This window comes from Leuciscus leuciscus (assembly GCF_965113295.1).
Source record: "Leuciscus leuciscus genome assembly, chromosome: 1".
NCBI classification, from domain to species: Eukaryota; Metazoa; Chordata; class Actinopteri; order Cypriniformes; family Leuciscidae; genus Leuciscus; species Leuciscus leuciscus.
The window spans coordinates 25,876,783-25,896,053 of record NC_138725.1 but is presented as its reverse complement, the minus strand read 5'-3'; the positions used below and the strand labels follow the sequence as shown (position 1 = coordinate 25,896,053).

Here is a 19,271-nt window from a genome sequence, read left to right as displayed (position 1 = left end):
GGCACCTAATACTAGAAAAAATAGCTGAGAAACCTTTTGTTAGAATTTGTTTTAGGCTTAGGAGTTTATTAATATATGCAGCTGCATACATTTAACTTATTTTTGCCCTGTATTGCGAGCAAATTGCATGCGTATGTTCTGACCTGGTCTCCCGCCATGTCCCGCTCACTCAAAAAAAATTTTTTGTCTAAAAATAAGATTTATGTATTTGAATTGCATAACAAATTTCCATGCATTTGGATTACATAGTTTTAACATAAACCAATCAATAATCTGAATGTGATTCATATTTTTAAGTCATATCTAAATGAAACAGATAAGATTTATGTAATTGTATTAATAAACTGAATGTGATTTATATTTGTCAGTCGTATGTAAATGAAACAGGTAAGATTTATGTAATAGTACACAGAAAAACGCCCATGTTAAATTAACACTGCTCAGTGTTCATATGTGTGCACACTACAGAGTTAAAGCGGTGTTGAAGTTAATGAGATAATTAACTGATGATTGAGCATTAATTATGAACACCTGCTGTTAACAAGCAGAATCACTGAAGGAAAGAGAAACACAAGAACTACAACTGACTTCAGCCACAGCCTTAGATTGACATCAACTGAAGAGAAAAGAAGACATTAAATCTGTGAAGATCTCAGCAGAGGAGGATTAAACAACTCCACAAACAGCATTACCAGCTTCACTTATTACTAACCAGACTGACTTTATTTCATTTCCGTTTGAATGAAAACAATAGGTGTATTTTAAAGTCACCATGATGGTGGTTAGCGTTTGCTTTAGTTGGACTCTTGACCCTTGACTCTTTAATATAAAAATTTCTCTGGCTGCTATAATTATGTGTTTATAAAACACGTTTGTTGCAGCAAAAAAGCCAAGAGAAAAAGAGATCAGGTGATGTTGGCTGTTTATTGATGATGATGATGATGATGACAAAGTCATCATCATGTAATTGCCTGATTTGCTGATCTTGTTCAGTGTCTAATGCTTTGATTATATAGGACTTGTGTTTTTTTATATTGTTTTATCAGCATGAAATCTATCAAACAATATACTTTTTTTTTATAGTTAGTGCACAAAAACCTTTCATCTATGGCAATACTTAAACTCACACAGACATCAAGTAACAGCATATGAATCTCAACAATGGTGACAAAAGCGACAAAAATCCTGATGCATAATTTATTAATGCCGCAATGCATGCTGGGAGATATGGGTGAGTTTTTTTTGGTTGTACCCAGCATGCACTGCAGCATGAAGCATTTCATTGATTGTCACCATTGTTGAGAGTCATACACTGATTCTTGATGTCTAAGTAATAATGTAGAAAGTTTAATGCACTAAATGTTTTTCAAATTCTTTATATTATTTGATTAACCCCCTGAGGTCTACGGTATCGCCGGCGATACCAGCTCGCTTTTTTTTTATTAGTGTAAAAGAAACTCATAAATACTCTGTTGACTTTGATTTTCCATAGGAGTTTCATACATCAATCGATTCTGTTAAATGTGTATTATTTTTGTATACAAAATATATGATCATAATCTGACATAAATGCTATTATGAACTAGATTAGTGGATAATTCAGCAGTAAAATTTAGTCTAGAAAAATCACGAGTGCACAATAATTGTATAAAATCTGAACATGTTGTGAAAAAAACGTTTAGTGGGGAACAAATTAGAGACAATAAGTGTAACACTAAATCTGGTAAAACGTTACACATTGCTCTTTGTATCGTTCATGAAAAACAAGATAACAAAAATATCAATTATATATAGCCTACTATGAAATTTAGACATTTTTTAAATGTATAGCACAGCTGTTTAATGAGGTAGCAACACATGATAGATAGGACAGAACAAGAATGGCTATTAATAATCTTTCATTGCGTCACTGTATTATGTAAATATTACAATATAATATAATATACTGTAAATATTGTATTTATAGGTAAGTTGCTTTAGATAAAAGCGTCTGCTGCTAAATGATTAAATGTAATGTAAATGTCATTGTAACCAGCCCAAACTCACAGTAAGAGTGATTCACAGGTTCTCTACTGGACCAAAGATTTTCGGTGGGTCAAAAACCAAGACACTCAAGTACCAAAAACTCTTTAGATTACAATTTTATTTGTTTAGACAATCATAATATTAAAACCCAGGGGGGCAGCAGGTTAATGCAATCATGACAGGTACAATTCAACTCAGATACTTAGTTAATGATAACCAGCAATAAGTTACCTTAGAGAATAAGACATCAAGAAACAGGATAATATATTCAGCATTAAATCAATACATGTGATCACCTCTCATGCATAATTTCATTGCACTGCAAACCTCAAAGTCATATTAAAAACCACACCAATAAATACACACACCAAATATCAATCAGGACAGACCATCAATCAGTGTTAATTTTGACAGCAAATTTTGATTTAGTTTTAGTCATAGTCTTTTGACTAAAATGCCATTTAGTTTTAGTCATATTTTAGTCATCTGAATTGTTTTAGTTTTAGTCGACGAAATACAATAAGATTGTATTCGACTAAATCTACGGTAGTCGACTAAAATATAATGGGTTTCAATTTAAATGCATTTATTTAGAATTTCTCTAAAATTGCCAAACCCATATACTCCCGGAGAAAACGTATATTAACCTGCTAATATATGATTTTAAAGTTTGAACGTGCAATACAGATACAGATTTAACTACTGTAACTTAAAAAAATATCTTAAAAGTAAATAAAACCACTTTTCCTAAAGTAGACGACAGTCTTTTTTTCAATGAATGATGAATTCTTTAGAAGCATAGGCCTACATCATTCTCTATTCTTTGAAGCAGACATATTTATTTGTATGAATTAATATTCATAAAAATAATTCATAATAAAAGCAGTGTATGCTTTTCTCTTTTTCTTTTGTTGCTTGATCAATATTAAGGACACAGATCGCATTGTTTATTACCCACTGTCACTTTAAGACATCGGATCATGTCCAATGACATGCGGATCCAATGCACTGATGCACATAGATACACTCACAACTGTTTAAGACATAACCGACATAATTTACGTGAATACTCTCCAAAACGGATATTTAGACATAATATTTGTGTGTATTTGTCCATTCGGTAACAACTAGCTGTTGTGTGTATTTGTCCATTCAGACACGAAAGAGAGCTCAATTCTGTACTCGCACGCTGTATGATGTGAATGGCTGCACGCTTCGGGTCGGGTGTGTGCGCACAGAAAACCGTACCGAATATAGCCTAGCTCTTTTTTTGCATCGTCTCTCATTCAGATCTTCATGTCTGCTCTACTCATTCTCCCAGACGTTTACATGTTTTAACGTTTTATGAGACATGCAGCGCATGCCAACTCGTGTGCCGCTGGGTAGATCACGTCACAGTACAAATGTGCACATCTAAGTTACCACAAACGCAGGACATCAGACTGGATCGCTTCCCAAATCGTCACTATCTAACATTTTCGTCTAGTTTTTATTCGTTGACGAAAATGTCAATAGATTTTCGTCATAGTTTTTGTCATTCAAAACTAGTTTTTATTTAGTTATCGTCTCGTTGTCGTCTGTGAAAAAATGTCGTTGACGAAAATAATGACAAATTATTCGGCAGCGAAATTAACACTGCCATCAATCCCACTCATGCTAAATACATAGCAACCAACCCACCTTCCGGCACAGCAGCCTCGGCAAGGAACTCAGCAGCAGCAACAAGTAAAACCCTCCCAAACAACAAATACATCATACCTTTATACTAGTTTTGATCTCTGATTGCTAATGCAACACAGGTGTTTCTCTCCCCCAGAACTTAATGAGGAAAACACGGTGGACGCTACTAGTATCGCCACTCCCCTTATTTGGGATGAGCAGCTTGCATCATCTCAGCAGATGCGGATTAAACAACTCCACAAACAGCATTACCAGCTTCAAGTCAAGTCACCTTTATTTATATAGCGCTTTTTCAAAGCCGCTTTACAGTGATAATAGGAAAATAACAAAGTTAGTTTGTGTTCAGTTCAGTTCTAATATAGTGGTGACAATGCAGGCAGGTCAAAAATATTGTTGAATATTAGGTGTCCCCAAATAAGCAAGCCAAGAGACAAAGGCGACAGTGGCAAGGAATGAAAACTCCATCAGTGAAAGAATGGAGAAAAAAACCTTGGGACAACCCAGGCTCAGTCGGGGGCCAGTTCTCCTCTGGCCAATAAATGAACAGTGTATGATTATGATCCAGGCAGCGTTACAGGTCAGAAGTCAGACTGGATCAGAACATTCAGAATATTATCCAGTTCCATCTTGTAGGGCTGAAACGATTAGTCGAAAGTAAAAAAAATTTCGACAAAATATCTTTGTTGTCGAGTAGTCGTTTGATCTCACGTGACCTAATGTAAGGGCCTGCAATATCGTGATTTGACCGCTGCGACGCTGTAGCGCTAGGCTGTAATGCAGCCCTTACTAATGCTATTGCGGTAGAAGAAAACAGAGCGAAATATATAGGAGTGCAAACTAGCTAGGTGTGTGAAAGTTTCACAATACTTTAAACCAAGAATGCTGTCGTGTGCAATACATGCAAGGTGGAACTTGCTTTTCACGGGAGCACAACATGCATGTTAAAGCACTTAAAAAGGAAACACCCCGGCACGAGAGGAGCCAGTGAGAGGTGAATATTCTCCAGCTGGAGCTAAATAACTAGCAGTAAATCTCTTTATTAGAGAATGCAATACAACTAATAATAGTAATAATATTAACAATAATAATAGAATTACACATATAATAAAGCTTGATCGAGCTTAGGAGTCAGGGCTTTTTTTATTATTGTAACACTATTAGGTATTACGGTCTTATCACTTGCCTGTATTTTGTTCCATATTCATGAAGACTTACAAAAGGAGATGTTATGAAGAATATCATGACAGTTACTTTTTTATACTGTAAATTAAAAGGTGAATGAGAATGTCTCTGTCAGCTCAATTGTCATGTCAATGTTTATTTTATTTTATTGTATACTTATAATACTTGATTGCAGATAAAGTTTGTCTGTAATTCAGCTGATTAATTTTTGTTTATTTTTTTCTATTGAAAGAGAACAGAATATTTAACCAATGCTTAGAGAGCATTTGTGTGTGTGATTTGAGTTGGACAGAAATCTGAAAACTTAAAGAGAATGACCTGTTTAGTTGTCTCAAAGTTCATTAAAACAACCATTTCAAAAGAAGAAAGTGATTTTCTTTTTTTATATTATAGTTAAAATATGTATAACTCAGTGTTTTAACTAAATGAAAAAGCTGAATAATCGTTCCAAACTTACTGATTAATGGGCGAAATAATCGACGATTAGGTTATTAATCGTTCTAATAATCGTTAGATTAATCGATTATCAAAACAATCGGTGTTGCAGCCCTACCATCTGGTTGAAGATTGGAGTCATCACACTGGTATGGAGATGAGTTTCATTCGATGAATCATGAATGACTTAATGTAGTTAAACTGAATGTACGAAGGAAACTGCTGAAATAACTACAACATTAATAACACTGAAATAAGTGTGTGTGGTTTATCTATCTATCTATCAATCAATCAGATGTGCATTAAAGTTCGTAATCGTTAATATAGCAAAAGTAGACACCCGACACGTTTTCTTTCAGAATCATAAGGAAAATGTTCAGTATAAAGAGAACAAAGAGGGCTTTTCTTACTATTCCATGAGGAAAAGTTAGTTAAGGTTTAGTTGGGAAAGTTCATGGTATTTTTAGTCTCACCATGGAAGGATGTTTAATGTACCAGGAACACTTTAAGGTTATGTATCCATTAACACTATTCTACAAAATAGCCTTTTTAAATCTTGGCTTATATGCATTTCTACAAATGCTAATTTATAGGCTATTAAAATATATTTTTTATTACAATAGATTCATTAAAAACAAACATGAACTAACATTAAAGGGATACTCCACTTTTTTTGGAAATAGGCTCATTTTACAACTCCCCCAGAGTTAAATAGTTGAGTTTTACCATTTTCGAATCCATTCAGCCGATCTCCGGGTCTGGCGGTACCACTTTTAGCATAGCTTAGCATAGATCATTGAATCGGACAAGACCGTTAGCATCTCTCTCAAAAAAATTACCAAAGAGTTTCAATATTTTTCCTATTTAAAACTTGACTCTTCTGTAGTTACATCGTGTACTAAGACCGACGGAAAATGTAAAGTTGCGATTTTCTAGGCTGGTATGGCTAGGAACTATACACTCATTCCTGCATAATAATCAAGAAACTTTGCTGCCGTACCATGAGTTCAGCAGGCGTAATGATATGACGCAGCGCCTGAAAATAGGTCTAATAGGTTAGACAAACTTAGTCCCGGTCACGTTGGAAGTTACCGAGCTGGGGACTATTTTCAGGCGCTGCGTCATATCATTTACGCCTGCTGGACTCATGGTAAAGAAATCGTAATATCTTTCTTTCTTTCTTTCTTTCTTTCTTTCTTTCTTTCTTTCTTTCTTTCTTTCTTTTATTTATATAGCACAATTCATTGCAACTGCAGTTGCACCAATGTGCTTTCCAGAGATATAAATATTTAAAAATAAATACATAGACAACATAACACAAAAACAACATAAAACAACTACAGAGAATTTTGACTCAATGCCCAGAGGAATTAAAAGCCTGAGTTAATAGATGAGTTTTTAACAATGATTTAAAACTCAAAATAGTCTGAGCCAATCTGATGTGAACTGGTAACAAATTCCAAAGTTTTGGGGTAGCGATCGAGAAGGCGACCCCTAAGTTTTAATCTAGATCTTGGAATCGTTAAAAGAGACTGATCGGAAGACCGCAGGGATCTATTTGATGTATAACGTTTCACTAAGGAATCAAGATGTGTGGGTGCCAAACAATTTAAGGATTTAAAAACAAACATTAAAAGTTTATCCTATACGGAAACGGATCAGCAACAGCAATCATCACGCTTTCTTGTACCTGTCTATATCCTATCGGCCGCATTTTGGACTATCTGTAAACGCGCCAAGAGTATTACAGTAATCGAGTCGGGAAAAGATAAAGGCGTGGATAACTTTCTCAAGGTCATTAAAAGAAAGCACTTAAACTTGTATAGAAGTCTCAGATTAAAAAAGCAGGATTTAACAACATTATTTATTTGCTTATCAAATTTGAGTTCTTTGTCAAAAGTACGCCTAAGTTCTTCACAAACGCCTTATTGTACTTAGCCAAAGGACCAAGATTAGAATTGAGAGAAACTGAATTTTCAATTTGTCCAATTAAAAAAATTTTTTTTATTATCATTACGTTTCAGATCATTTAAAGCCATCCAGCTTTTTACGTCAAGCAGACTTAAAGCGTTCTTGTTATTCTTTTTGAATGGCAGATAAATCTGTGTGTTGTTGGCATAACAGTGAAAAAAGACACCATGTTTATTGAAAATAGATCCCAAAGGGAGCATGTATAACAAAAACAAAAGGGGAGCAAGAATGGACCCTTGAGGTACACCACAAGTAAGTGGAGCTGAAGTCGACAAACATTCGCCAAGTTTAACTGCAAAACTACGGTTTCGTTAGATAGGACTTAAACCACTGAAGGGCCATTCCTCGCACTCCAACATGGTGTTCCAATCGAGAGACCAATATGTTATGATCCACTGCATCAAATGACACACTAAGATCTAATAACACCAAAATTGTTGAGGATCCCGAATCAGCACTTAATAGAATATCATTATGAGCCTTTAAAAGAGCAGATTCTGTGCCGTGTTTTCCCCCTCTGCTGCGCGTCGGACGGTTCACGCCTCGCTGTCGTCCATTAATACCTGACAACGGACACCTCATCGGGCATTAACCCTTACTTATGTCCTCTCACTTCATATTTCTCTTTTTGAATTATTTTGAAAATAAAAATATTTTTTCTTTCTTTCATTTCAGACCTGATAGAAGTGAAGGAGGAGAGTGAAGAACTGAGTGAAGTGGAGGAGAAACATCATGTACAACCTGTAGAAAAACCTTTGAGTCGTTTAAAGACTAAAAATCAATTTTTAAAGAAAAGAAGAGCCAAGAAATCTGCAAGCTGCACTCACTGTGGGAGGAGTTTCTCTACAAAATATAATCTTGAGATTCACATGAGAATTCACACCGGAGAGAAACCACACACATGTGATCAATGTGGGAAGAGATTCACACTAAACTCATATCTTAAGAAACACATGAGAATTCACACCGGAGAGAAGCCGTACACCTGTGATCAGTGTGGGAAGAGTTTCACACATAAAGTAAATCTTAAGGAACACATGAAAATCCACACTGGAGAGAAACCGTTCACCTGTGATCAGTGTTGGAAGAGTTTCACACAAAAAGTAAGTCTTAAGGAACACATGATGATCCACAATGGAGAGAAACCGCTCACTTGTGATCAATGTGGCAAAACATTTATTAAGGCATCAAACCTGAAGACACACCAGACAGTTCATACGAAGGAGAAGCCACATATATGTTCTGAGTGTGGAAAGAGTTTTTCACTGCTGCCAACTTTACATATACATCATAAAATTCATACTGGTGTGAGAGAGTACATGTGCTTTGAGTGTGAGAAGATTTTTACTACAGCTCAATGTTTGAAACAGCACCAGATCATTCACACTGGAGAAAAACCTTACAAGTGTTCACACTGTGACAAGAGATTCAGTCTGTCACAACATCTGAAAACACATGAGAGGATCCACACTGGAGAAAAACCTTACAAGTGTTCACACTGTGACAAGAGATTCAGTGTGTCATCAAATCTGAAAAAACATGAGAAGATCCACAGCGGAGAAAAACCTTACAAGTGTTCACACTGTGACCAGAGATTCAGCCAGTCATCATATCTGAAAACACATGAGAGGATCCACACTGGAGAAAAACCTTACAAGTGTTCACTGATTTAAAAAACAAAAAAAACGTATGTGTTCTGTGCTAGAATAACTGAGACTTGTTACAACACTTGTATACTGTTTGCCTCTTGCTGGTCTGATTGCTTCTAATGTTCTAATTTTTTTAGTCAATTTGGATAAAAGCTCGTCCTAAATGATACAATGTAAATGTATGTCGTTCACATGTAATCAGCCACATTCATGTTCTGTATGTGGAAAGAGTTTTTCACTTCTGCAATCTTAACATACACATCAGAAAAATCATACTGGTGTGAGAGAGTACATGTGCTTTGAGTATGAGATGACTTTTACAACAGAGAAATGTTTAAAACTGCACCAGAGAATTCACACTGGAGAAAAACCTTACAAGTGTTCACACTGTGACAAGAGATTCAGTCAGTCAGCACATCTGAAAACACATGAGAGGATCCACAGTAGAGAGAAGCTACACACGTGTGATCAGTGTGGGAAGAGTTTCTTTATTAAATTTTACGCGACATTAACGCTTGTCCGGGACAAAAAGTGGATCTTTTGAAGGGGCAAGTGAATGAGAATTTTACTTGCCCGACCTGAGGAGTAGCCTGATTAAAATGTCAGTAATAAAAATAACTAGGTAAATGTAAGTGGAGATTGATAGTGGTGTAAGACTGGTGCCAAAATGTCTGAACCCACTCAATCACACTTGAATGGTCAATTCACCTTAAATTTTTATAGCGCTTTTAACAATATAGATTGTTTCAAAGCAGCTTTACAGAGATACAAGGATAGGTTAAAGTAACAGAGATTGTTTTAGCTTTACAGCAGCTCAAGAATAAAGTTATTGTCCAGCTAAAGTTAGATTTGATTGATTCACTTCTGTCGCCCCGATCATTAGTTATTAACTTATTGGCCACTTACATAACACTGTTCTAACTGAAAACCCTTAATGCAATCCGGCTGCTCATATGCACAAAACATGCCTGGTGGCTCAAGAACGCAAACCATGAAATAGGTTCCAAGATACAAGCCTTGAAAAATGTATAATACCGAATTTTGTATCGCTTCCGCGTAGCCATTTGAACCGTAAATTATCCCAACAATACTTTATCTGTACAGAGGTAGAGACTAGTTGACTCTTCAGGACTGCGTTGTCGTCGTGTCCAAGCGCAGGTCCTTCATCAGATTTGGATAAGGCCTGGATCAGGTGGACTGTGGTAAACCTCGGGATAAACCGAGAGACCAATATAAGCATAGACGCCATCCCTCTTATGATGTACCAAGTGGATCAGGGTGTATGAGAAGTGTTCCCGATTCCGGCTGATCTAAACTATGCAGCCTAACATTGAATTATATAAATCTATAATGTGTTATGTGTATGCTAGGCCAAAGAGATTTGTTTTTAGTCTAGCTTTGAACTGACACAGAGTGTGTCTGCTTCCCAGACAATGTTAGGAAGACTGTTCCAAAGTTTTGGTGTTAAATAGGAGAAGGATCTACCGCCAGGAGTCGATTTCAATATTCTGGGTATTATCAACTGGCAGGAATTGTGAGATCGCAATAGACGTGAAAGACTATAATGCGTTAAGAGGTCGCTCAAGTACTGCGGAGCTAAACCATTTAGTGCTTTGTAAGTGATAAGCAATATTTAAAAATGTATACAATGTTTAATAGGGAGCCAATGCAGTGTTGACAGAACCGACAATAAACTAATAAAGTTTAGACTGATTTCAGATGATTATTGAGACCAGGCCAGACCTGTTTTCTTTATTGTGTTTTAAATGAGTCAGATCACTGAGATTCTCACCTTTCGGAGCCCAGACGTTGAATCATTAGGTTGATTGACTTTCACCTTTTGTCTTTAATGGCTCTGTGATGGCCCTTGGAAACGGAGTTCCTGGCCAGTATCAGCATTTGAATAGGTATGCTGATTAAATTGAGACTGGTAACACGTTGGGGTCTGGGGCGGGTTCCTTAACCTGTATACCCATTTACATGCTTTGTTTGAATTTGTCTCCACCCCCAAAAGTCCCCCCTCCTAAAATGGCTATAAGATACCATGTAAAGTTATGTTAGATTAGACCAGGGGTTTTCAAACTTTTTGTGTGTGTGGACCACTATTTGTAATCAAGAATTTTCACGGACCACCTCATAATACACATGATAAAATATGTCTACACAGAGTCCTACCTGAACTAATCTGCACCTCTAAATAGGCTTACTAGCTCTAAAACTATCATTGGTCATCACATCAGTACAACAGGCTTGTTAAAAGAAAGTTTACTGCACACAACGGCTGCCACATATTTAATTTATTTATTTACTCAAGCGCCCGAGGGCATAATCAGGTTCATTTGAACAACAGGCTTATTTCCATAGCAATGGAGTATGAAATCTATACAGTAATTAGAACACTGGAATATAGTCAACATTCAAAACCTTTGGCGATTTTAGGGGATTATTAATCTTCAGAGTTTTACAAGTCCTCAAAAAGTACCTAGGCTCGAGTTTGTCCACTTAACAGCACATCCGCAAAACATTTCAGAAACGCGAGATCAAGAAACTAACTGGAAATTAAAATAATAACAGGCTTATTCATTCCATTTATAAACATTTTGTTTCATATAAACTGCCTATGCCTAACTGTGCGTTCACACCGGACGCGAATAGCGCGTCAAATTCAAAAAGGGATCATATGTCAAATTCGCGCCTGCCGCGTCTAGTGATACGCTTGACCACTTTGTATCAATTCGCGCGTCAAGAGCGAAATTGACACGCGTAAAAACAAAAGTTTGAAGCGAAATTTCGTCCGGTGTGAACGCACCATTAAAGGCTATGCGTGTGATGTGATAATGAGAACATATTTGCCTCTGCCCTTTTCTCTTCAGAGAACCTGTTGCTATCCACCGAACCAATGTTGTGGTTCTAATGGCACTGAACTTGAATGTCACGGCCGAACACCACTAGGCTTTTTTAGTAATCACACAATAACTTGACAATTTAATTAAAATGTTATATCAATATAGGCCTACATATTCTTTTTACTTTTTTTATGTGAATTTCCTGTTAAAATGAAGGTAAAAAAAATATTATTTTATATTTTATTTTGCCTTTCCACGGACCACCTGCAGTACCCTCACGGACCACTAGTGGTCCGCGGACCACAGTTTGGGAATCGCTGGATTAGACGACTTTGGAAGAACTGCAGCCACATCAACGCAAAGTCCTCAATAAAGAATTACTTCTTGAACGTGATCCCAAACATCTCCTGGTTTCTGCTTCGACAAAGAAAAACTTTCCAACAGTAGCATGTACAGCATGAACAGCAACGGTCCTAGTACTGATCCTTGTGGTACACCATACTGAACCTTTGATCAATAAGTATAACGTATTCCACTGAAGGCAAGTTTGAAGAGAACCCGAATGCAGTTTATTTACAAACATGAAACAAAAGAATGGCATGGCATGAACTTGTAAGGACCACCCATTGGCCCAATGACGGAATCCAACGGCCTGGCGAAGGTTTAATGCGTGTATGTCTTTTCAGCGCTCCAGTGAAGTTCACTTAATTTATTGGAATTTAGTTTTAGTATTACTATAGCTCTACGCTTAATCTGACTCCAATTTCAAATGATAATCAAATTTAGATTGTATTTCTGATTAGAAAATAATCATAAATATTGATTATGAATTAATTTAGATCTTTGATTATTCTGATTATGATGATGATGATGATGCATTTTATTTGTAATGCGCTTTTCTCCAACCCAAAGCGCTACACAGTAAAGTAAACATAATATAAGATAATTAAACAATAATTAAAAACAGAAAAAAAAATATATATATATATATGTATAAATAAGATACACTTCAAAGACAGTAAGCATTTTGAAAAAGATGGGTCTTTAAAGACCTCTTAAAGCAGTCTAGAGTTGGGGAATTTTTAATCGCAAATGATTATCCCATACTTTCAATTATTTGTTCATTACGGACCTAGTGTCGCTTTGAGATGTCACGTCACGAGTGCGCGCTCACGATCACAAACTAGCCAGTCCTGAAATAGTCAGACAGTGCAGTGCAATTATTTTACCCTATGCAGCCATGCACTACAGACCCATAGGTGTAATTTTTTTTATAATATTTGCAGCGTACAACATGCTAAGTCAGGAGATAGTCAGAAATCAGAAGGTCTTCCTAAGATGTGCCCCATGGTCCATTCAAAGTGCCTTCAGTTTGATCTACCCTGGACAGAGATTTGCGGAAACACCAGACTACACATTAATCTACTAAAATGAATGATTTCTCAAACTTCAGAATAATTCAAGATGTAACATTTATTTGTCAGGTAAAAATGTATCATGCCAATTACAGAAGTAAATTATTAAAAGCCAATTCAGAAAATATATGACATCATTTACTCAAACATGACTCTAAAAGTAAGTAATGTTTTCCTGACAAAGACACAGTAGTGTTTCAGGGCTTTCCAACCGAAAAGAACTGAAACATCACTATGGGGGATGATCCTGGTAAAGAGTCCCAAAGATTGCTCTGTCCCCTCACCTTAAATACCAGACCAGAACAACAGGGGTTATACAAATGTTGTTTAGAGTTGTTTGGGCCAATCAATGTACCTCATGGGGGTAGCACCTGGTTTCTTGAGATATTGTAAACAGATATCAGCCAGAGAGGAGAAGCAAGATTCTCCTAGTTCTCAATCTTTCTCATTAAACCAATGACTGCAATGAAATTAAGACCATTTCACCAATCGAACTGTGACCCCTAAAATGACACCAAACATGAAAAGGAAAAACAACATATTCACAAGATACACCATATGTGTTATATAGACATTCTTAATGAACTTTCAGTGCCTTGAGGAAGGAGAGGGGGGATGAGTTGAAGTCAAACAAGGGGACAAGGAGATAAGTTTGGGCAGGACAAGGTTCTGTGCTCTGTCTTTGCTATCTGCTGTCCAGGGTGCATTTTATGGCTTTATTGCAGGGTGCGTTTTGTTTATAGCAGGAAAATCAGTTCTTACAAACTAAAAAAACATTAACATAGAACAAGATATAAACATGGACAATACTCTTACCAACAGAGGTTACAGATTCGGATGTGCGTTCGAATATGCCTACTTACCTACTATATAGTAGGAGAAAACAGTACGTGAAAGGAGTAGTATGTTCGAAACATCAGTATTCACAAAAGAGTAGGCGAGAAGTACCCGGATGATCTACTGCTTCCGCCCCCATTTTCGAGTGCTCAACCGATGGATACTCTTCTATCCCAGGAGGCCACGCGAGAGGATACGTCATTATCAAACATCGCAGTGATCAGCGACGCGGGTGCTTTCAAATGTGAGTAAACACGGTTCCTTGTGTTAAAATCGCATGTGTTGAACTACTGTAGAGTGAACTGTTGAATTGTTGAAGGTGTAAAGACGTTAGACCATATAGTATAGTTGTGATTTTGCTGTAAAAATAAGTTTTATTATGTATAGCTATCTGGAGAGCTCCAGTAAGCACACGTTTACGTCTCCAAAGTGGATTTACATAAACCATATAGATCTTAAAGACGCTCATTTTAAATGTCTATTTACATCTGACAGGAAAATCTTCTAAAAGTATTGCAGAAGAGCACATCACAACATGAAATAGACATCTGAGTGATGAATGTGTGCTTTTATGTAAGAGAATTCACTGTTGTCAACACTGCTTACATTAGATAAATGATCTGTAAGGAAGGTAAAACAAATCTATAAACAAAGTTATATATTTTATTTGTACTGTTGATAAATTAAGGAACATTTATGTTGGATAAAAAGTGAGTTAACACATCAGCATTAACACATCAGCAACAACCTCAACATGTTAATGTAGTATTGAGCTCATTAATCACAGAGGTAGCGTGAATCTTGTCTCTATTGGATAAAGCAAAGACCAAATTTGATGAAGCAACAGGTGAATAGCTATTATTGGTCCACTGTACTTTGCTCTGTGACAGCGGTATCAAGAAAATTCCCAACTGTAATTGCTGTGTCTGTGCCACATTTATTTTTATGCTGACTGTGGAGTAAAATTTTAAATAATCGCACACACTTACCATTAATTAACAGCTCATAGAGAGCCTTCATCCTTTCAAGGCATTTTTCAGAATGGTCTGACAGCTGCCATTTTAGCTGGAGGTTTTCTGCTTCTTCGTTTTCTTTCCAATGAAGACTATGACCTTGTACCCCAATGTGTTAAACTTTTTGACCTGAAAATAAAGATATATATTATATATTATATACAGAAATATAAGCAATTATAAATGTCTGAAATGTGGGCTGTAATTATGTAAATAATAACTACAGACGTTAAACACATACCAAGACAGATGCCTCATCAATAACATGAGAGGTGGTTTGGTTTCTGTTTTTGTTTTTCAACCACGTCTCCTTTCTGGTCTCAAATTTCTGACGTTTTTTCGCCAGTCTTTGCTTTCTCGGCTGTACTGACTGGCAATATTTGCAGGTCTTGGTGGCCACACCAATATCTGCTTTGCAGCTCACGCAGGTTGTTGTTGTTGACCCTCATGGCATCTTAAAACTAGAATATAAAACAATCAACATTTACTAACCAAAGTGACAAAGGAACTGCATTATTTAAGTGTTACATTACAAATGTTTGTAATTTGGCCTACTTCAGCATTATCAGTAGTGTCAGACATTAACACTTCATGTGTGTTTCATATTTTCAAACACGATACAGCACGAGATATTGTTAATATCGATATAGTTTATTTTGCATTTGAATAACTATACATTTCTGCCCTTGAGCTGCCAATTCGTTTTTATGACCTGTGTGCCAGCTGTTGCTGTGCATTGTGGGATTTGCAGTATGAGTGAGTGGTGGGAGTGCGATATACTGCGGGCCATTAATAATAGACGTATGAAATTATCCAGCCACGGAAAAAATATCGATACAGATGTGGCCTTTAAAAACACGCGTTTTCTCCCGCGGCATTCGGCAATTTGTCTCACAGAGTCTCGCAGAATTCTGCAAGTGCTTTTGGGGGGGGCGTACTTAAAAATTCCCTCAATGTGTTTCGCTTCACAGAATATCCACCAGGTGGCGCATAAAAAACTTTACATTAGATTTTTTATTTTTACTTCACATTACGTCATGATTGTGAGAAAACATCCACAATAAAATATAAAATATAAATAGTAATAGACACAAATATTTACAGTACTGTATTATACAGACATTTGAAAATATTTGTAAATCCAAAAGGTTCATCAAAGTTGTCTTAAAGGGGGGGTGAAATGCTATTTCATGCATACTGAGTTTTTTTACACTGTTAAAGAGTTGGATTCCAATGCTAAACATGGACAAAGTTTCAAAAATTAAATTGTACGTTTGAAGGAGTATTTCTGTGCCAAAAATTCTCCTTCCGGTTTGTCACAAGTTTCGGAAAGTTTTTTTTTCGAGTATGGGAATGTGTGACGTCAGATGGGGCGGAATTTCCTTATATGGGTCCTAAGGGCACTACTCCCGGAAAGGCGCGGGCGCGTGCGCATCCATAGACCAGAGAGAGAAGATAGCCAAAGCAGTTCGCCCATCAAAGCGCTGTGCTCGGCTTTAGGGAAGTCAGTGTCACCAAAGAAGTGTGTTTTTGGTTGCCAGGGCAAGACAACCCTGCACAGATTCCTAAAGAACCCAGCGTTAAGGGACCAGTGGATGGAGTTTGTTTTTCCAGAGCATCAACGGAGTTGTGCAAGACTGTTTGTTCCCTGCATTTCGACGATGATTGTTTTATAAACAAAGCCCAGATCGACGGATTTGCAGATCGTCTAATGCTTAAGGATCGAGCAGTCACAATGATAAAGGTTCGCGGTCGTGCGTTGGAACCGCAGGCGGTGAGTAAAACTGCTTCAAATGTCTCTGTGTGTTGTTAGCTCGGCGCATAAGCACAGCTTTAGCTCCGCTCACACGGCACGCCTCCAGCCGCTCGGTTTTTTTCCGGAAAGACTCGGTACAGCCTATCTTTCTTTTATAAATATAATAAAACTAAAGACTTCTTGAAGATTTGAAGGATGCAAAACTACTCTATAGGTACTCAAGATTAACATGAGATTGACTGAAAATGAGTGTTTCACCCCCCCTTTAAGACAAGAAGGGGTATTGGACAACCTTTAAAAATGTTTATACTGTATATGCTTTGTCATTGCTGTGGTTTCCAGGAGATGAGTGCATGCAGAATATTTAACATTGCTTTTATTAAAACAGCAAAGTGACGTTCTTGCCAGCGCATAACTTTTTTGTACAATTATTAAGATGATTGTGCATGCAATTTGCATTTAAGTGCAACAGAGAATTTAGTGTGAGCATAATACACGTGACTCTGCCTGTAAAAACACAGCAGTATTTTGTTTTATTTTATACACAAAATCATCCTAACATAATGAAAGGCTTAAATAATGTGACTTACCCAGATTCTTAATTCGTGCAGATATTTCATGTGTGATTGTTTTTGGGCAGATATTTCTTGTGTGATTGTTCTTGGCCAGATATTTCTTGTGAGGTAATGTTGCAGCACAACGCGTTGCATTTATATTTTGGGCGCATCTGATTTGCCATTACATTATTAATAAATATTTTAATTCAACTGTCTTAATGCATTAAGCATAAAGATTTTTCCACGTTAGTCTCAGAATGTCCGGGGTTGGCTTGAGGTCTTGCCGACAGTTTGTAAATCTTTTAAATGTTCATATTCACAAAATCCATATAAAGGGTGATCAACAGTTATGACTTCTAAAATAAAATAAAACCAGATAAGATAAGACCAGATAAGAGGTATCTGATTGACAGTTTGACAGATGTTGTTTTAAAAATAAATCACAACTTTATGGGGAAGTGGTATTAAATATTTGGTAAAACATAATACAATTATTTTAATTACGCATTTTGTTCAGTTTTGCTGTTACAAAATGTTCCCTGTTTTTTATATAATTAATTTAACCTGAGATGTGCATTATTTCGCCTTTTGATAATTCTTTGTGTTGTCGAATTTTGACACAGTTTCATTGTTTTGTTCATAATAATTTGATTCATAATTATGTCATTTTTTTCTAAAAGTAGCAATATTTTAAAGAGATAAAAAGACAGAGAAATGACAGAGAAATTACGTTAGTCTGGTCACATATATGGCCAGATCAATTAATGTATTGCAGAAATACAAGACAAAGTGCATGAGAAAATTAGAAGTATGCAAAAGAGCACAGTTCAGATAACTGTAACTGAAGCGGGTTTTATACACGTTTCTGCTTTATTTAAATTGACAATTTCAAATTTTATTCGCCAACACGTCAACAAGTTTTGTGATTGATTTACAGATTTATTACAGAAACTTGTCAGAAGCAAATATATTGTACTAGCATAGGCGTCGATTCCGGTGGGGATGGTGGGATACATTTTGTACCCACCACTTTTAACTTCCGTTGACCGTTTTCAGTGGTTATGAGGAGCAATATGAGAGAGAAATTTGGTAATCATTGTCTGACCCAACAAAAAAACATTATAATAATTATTTTATTAAATTTTTCGTGTTCGCATTTATGAGGGAAAAAACAATGTGTCAGTTTACGGTTACGGACGTGAGCGCTCTGAAAGCGGCACTAAAAGACTGCTTTAAAACTTTCACAGAGACCTCAAACAGAACAGCTGCCTTTCTTTAAATTGAATTTCGTTTTGTATTAATTATATCTTAATTTTAATCAATGTTTCATGAACCAATTGCCTGGATTTAACAAATAAGAAGTAAATATAGCAGACAATCACGACATACTGCAGTCCAAGAATACTTTTTTGTATGTTGTGCGTGCTGTAGCCAGTTGTGCTTCAACTTCACACAATCTTCTCTTCAGCACACAGAGTAGTCCCTCACGTCCTTTCTCCATTAAGCCCTCTGCACTGCCTGAGAATGTGACATTAAAATATAAGAAAAAAGAAATGAGCCAATGGTTACTAGAGAAGTAAATTGAAGAAAAAGACTTCAATCAGTCCAACAACACTCCTCATGTACTCCATGTGCTGCTTGACTTCGCGAACCACAATAACTACTTCTTCTTTCAATCTAGCCAGCAGCATTACCTTGTCAAAAACTTTTCTTTTTTTTCACTCAATATCACTATGACCTGCAATACATTACATCAAAGTGTTATCTTACATCCTCCTATAAAAATATTGGGACGGAAGATATTCTGCAAGCTGTACTACTACTAGGGCTGCAGCTATCGATTCTTTTTGTAATCGATTAATCTAGCACTTAATCGATCGATTAATCGAGTAATCGGATAAAAAA

At 36.4% G+C, this 19,271-nt stretch overlaps 2 protein-coding genes across 2 annotated transcripts in view; one reads left to right on the top strand and one right to left on the bottom strand.

Moving 5' to 3' along the window:
• Nucleotides 1–9,432, top strand: part of LOC309501239 (uncharacterized protein) — a 72,889-nt gene extending 63,457 nt beyond the window's left edge. Inside the window, exon 3 of the mRNA XM_082173305.1 lies at nucleotides 7,969–9,432. Within this exon, the coding sequence (XP_082029431.1) occupies nucleotides 7,969–8,966 (998 nt within the window). The 3' untranslated portion in view covers nucleotides 8,967–9,432. The remainder of the gene's footprint in view (nucleotides 1–7,968) is intronic.
• LOC309498471 (uncharacterized protein) overlaps nucleotides 1–19,271 on the bottom strand; it is a 180,273-nt gene that overhangs the window by 40,769 nt on the left and 120,233 nt on the right. The window lies entirely within an intron of this gene.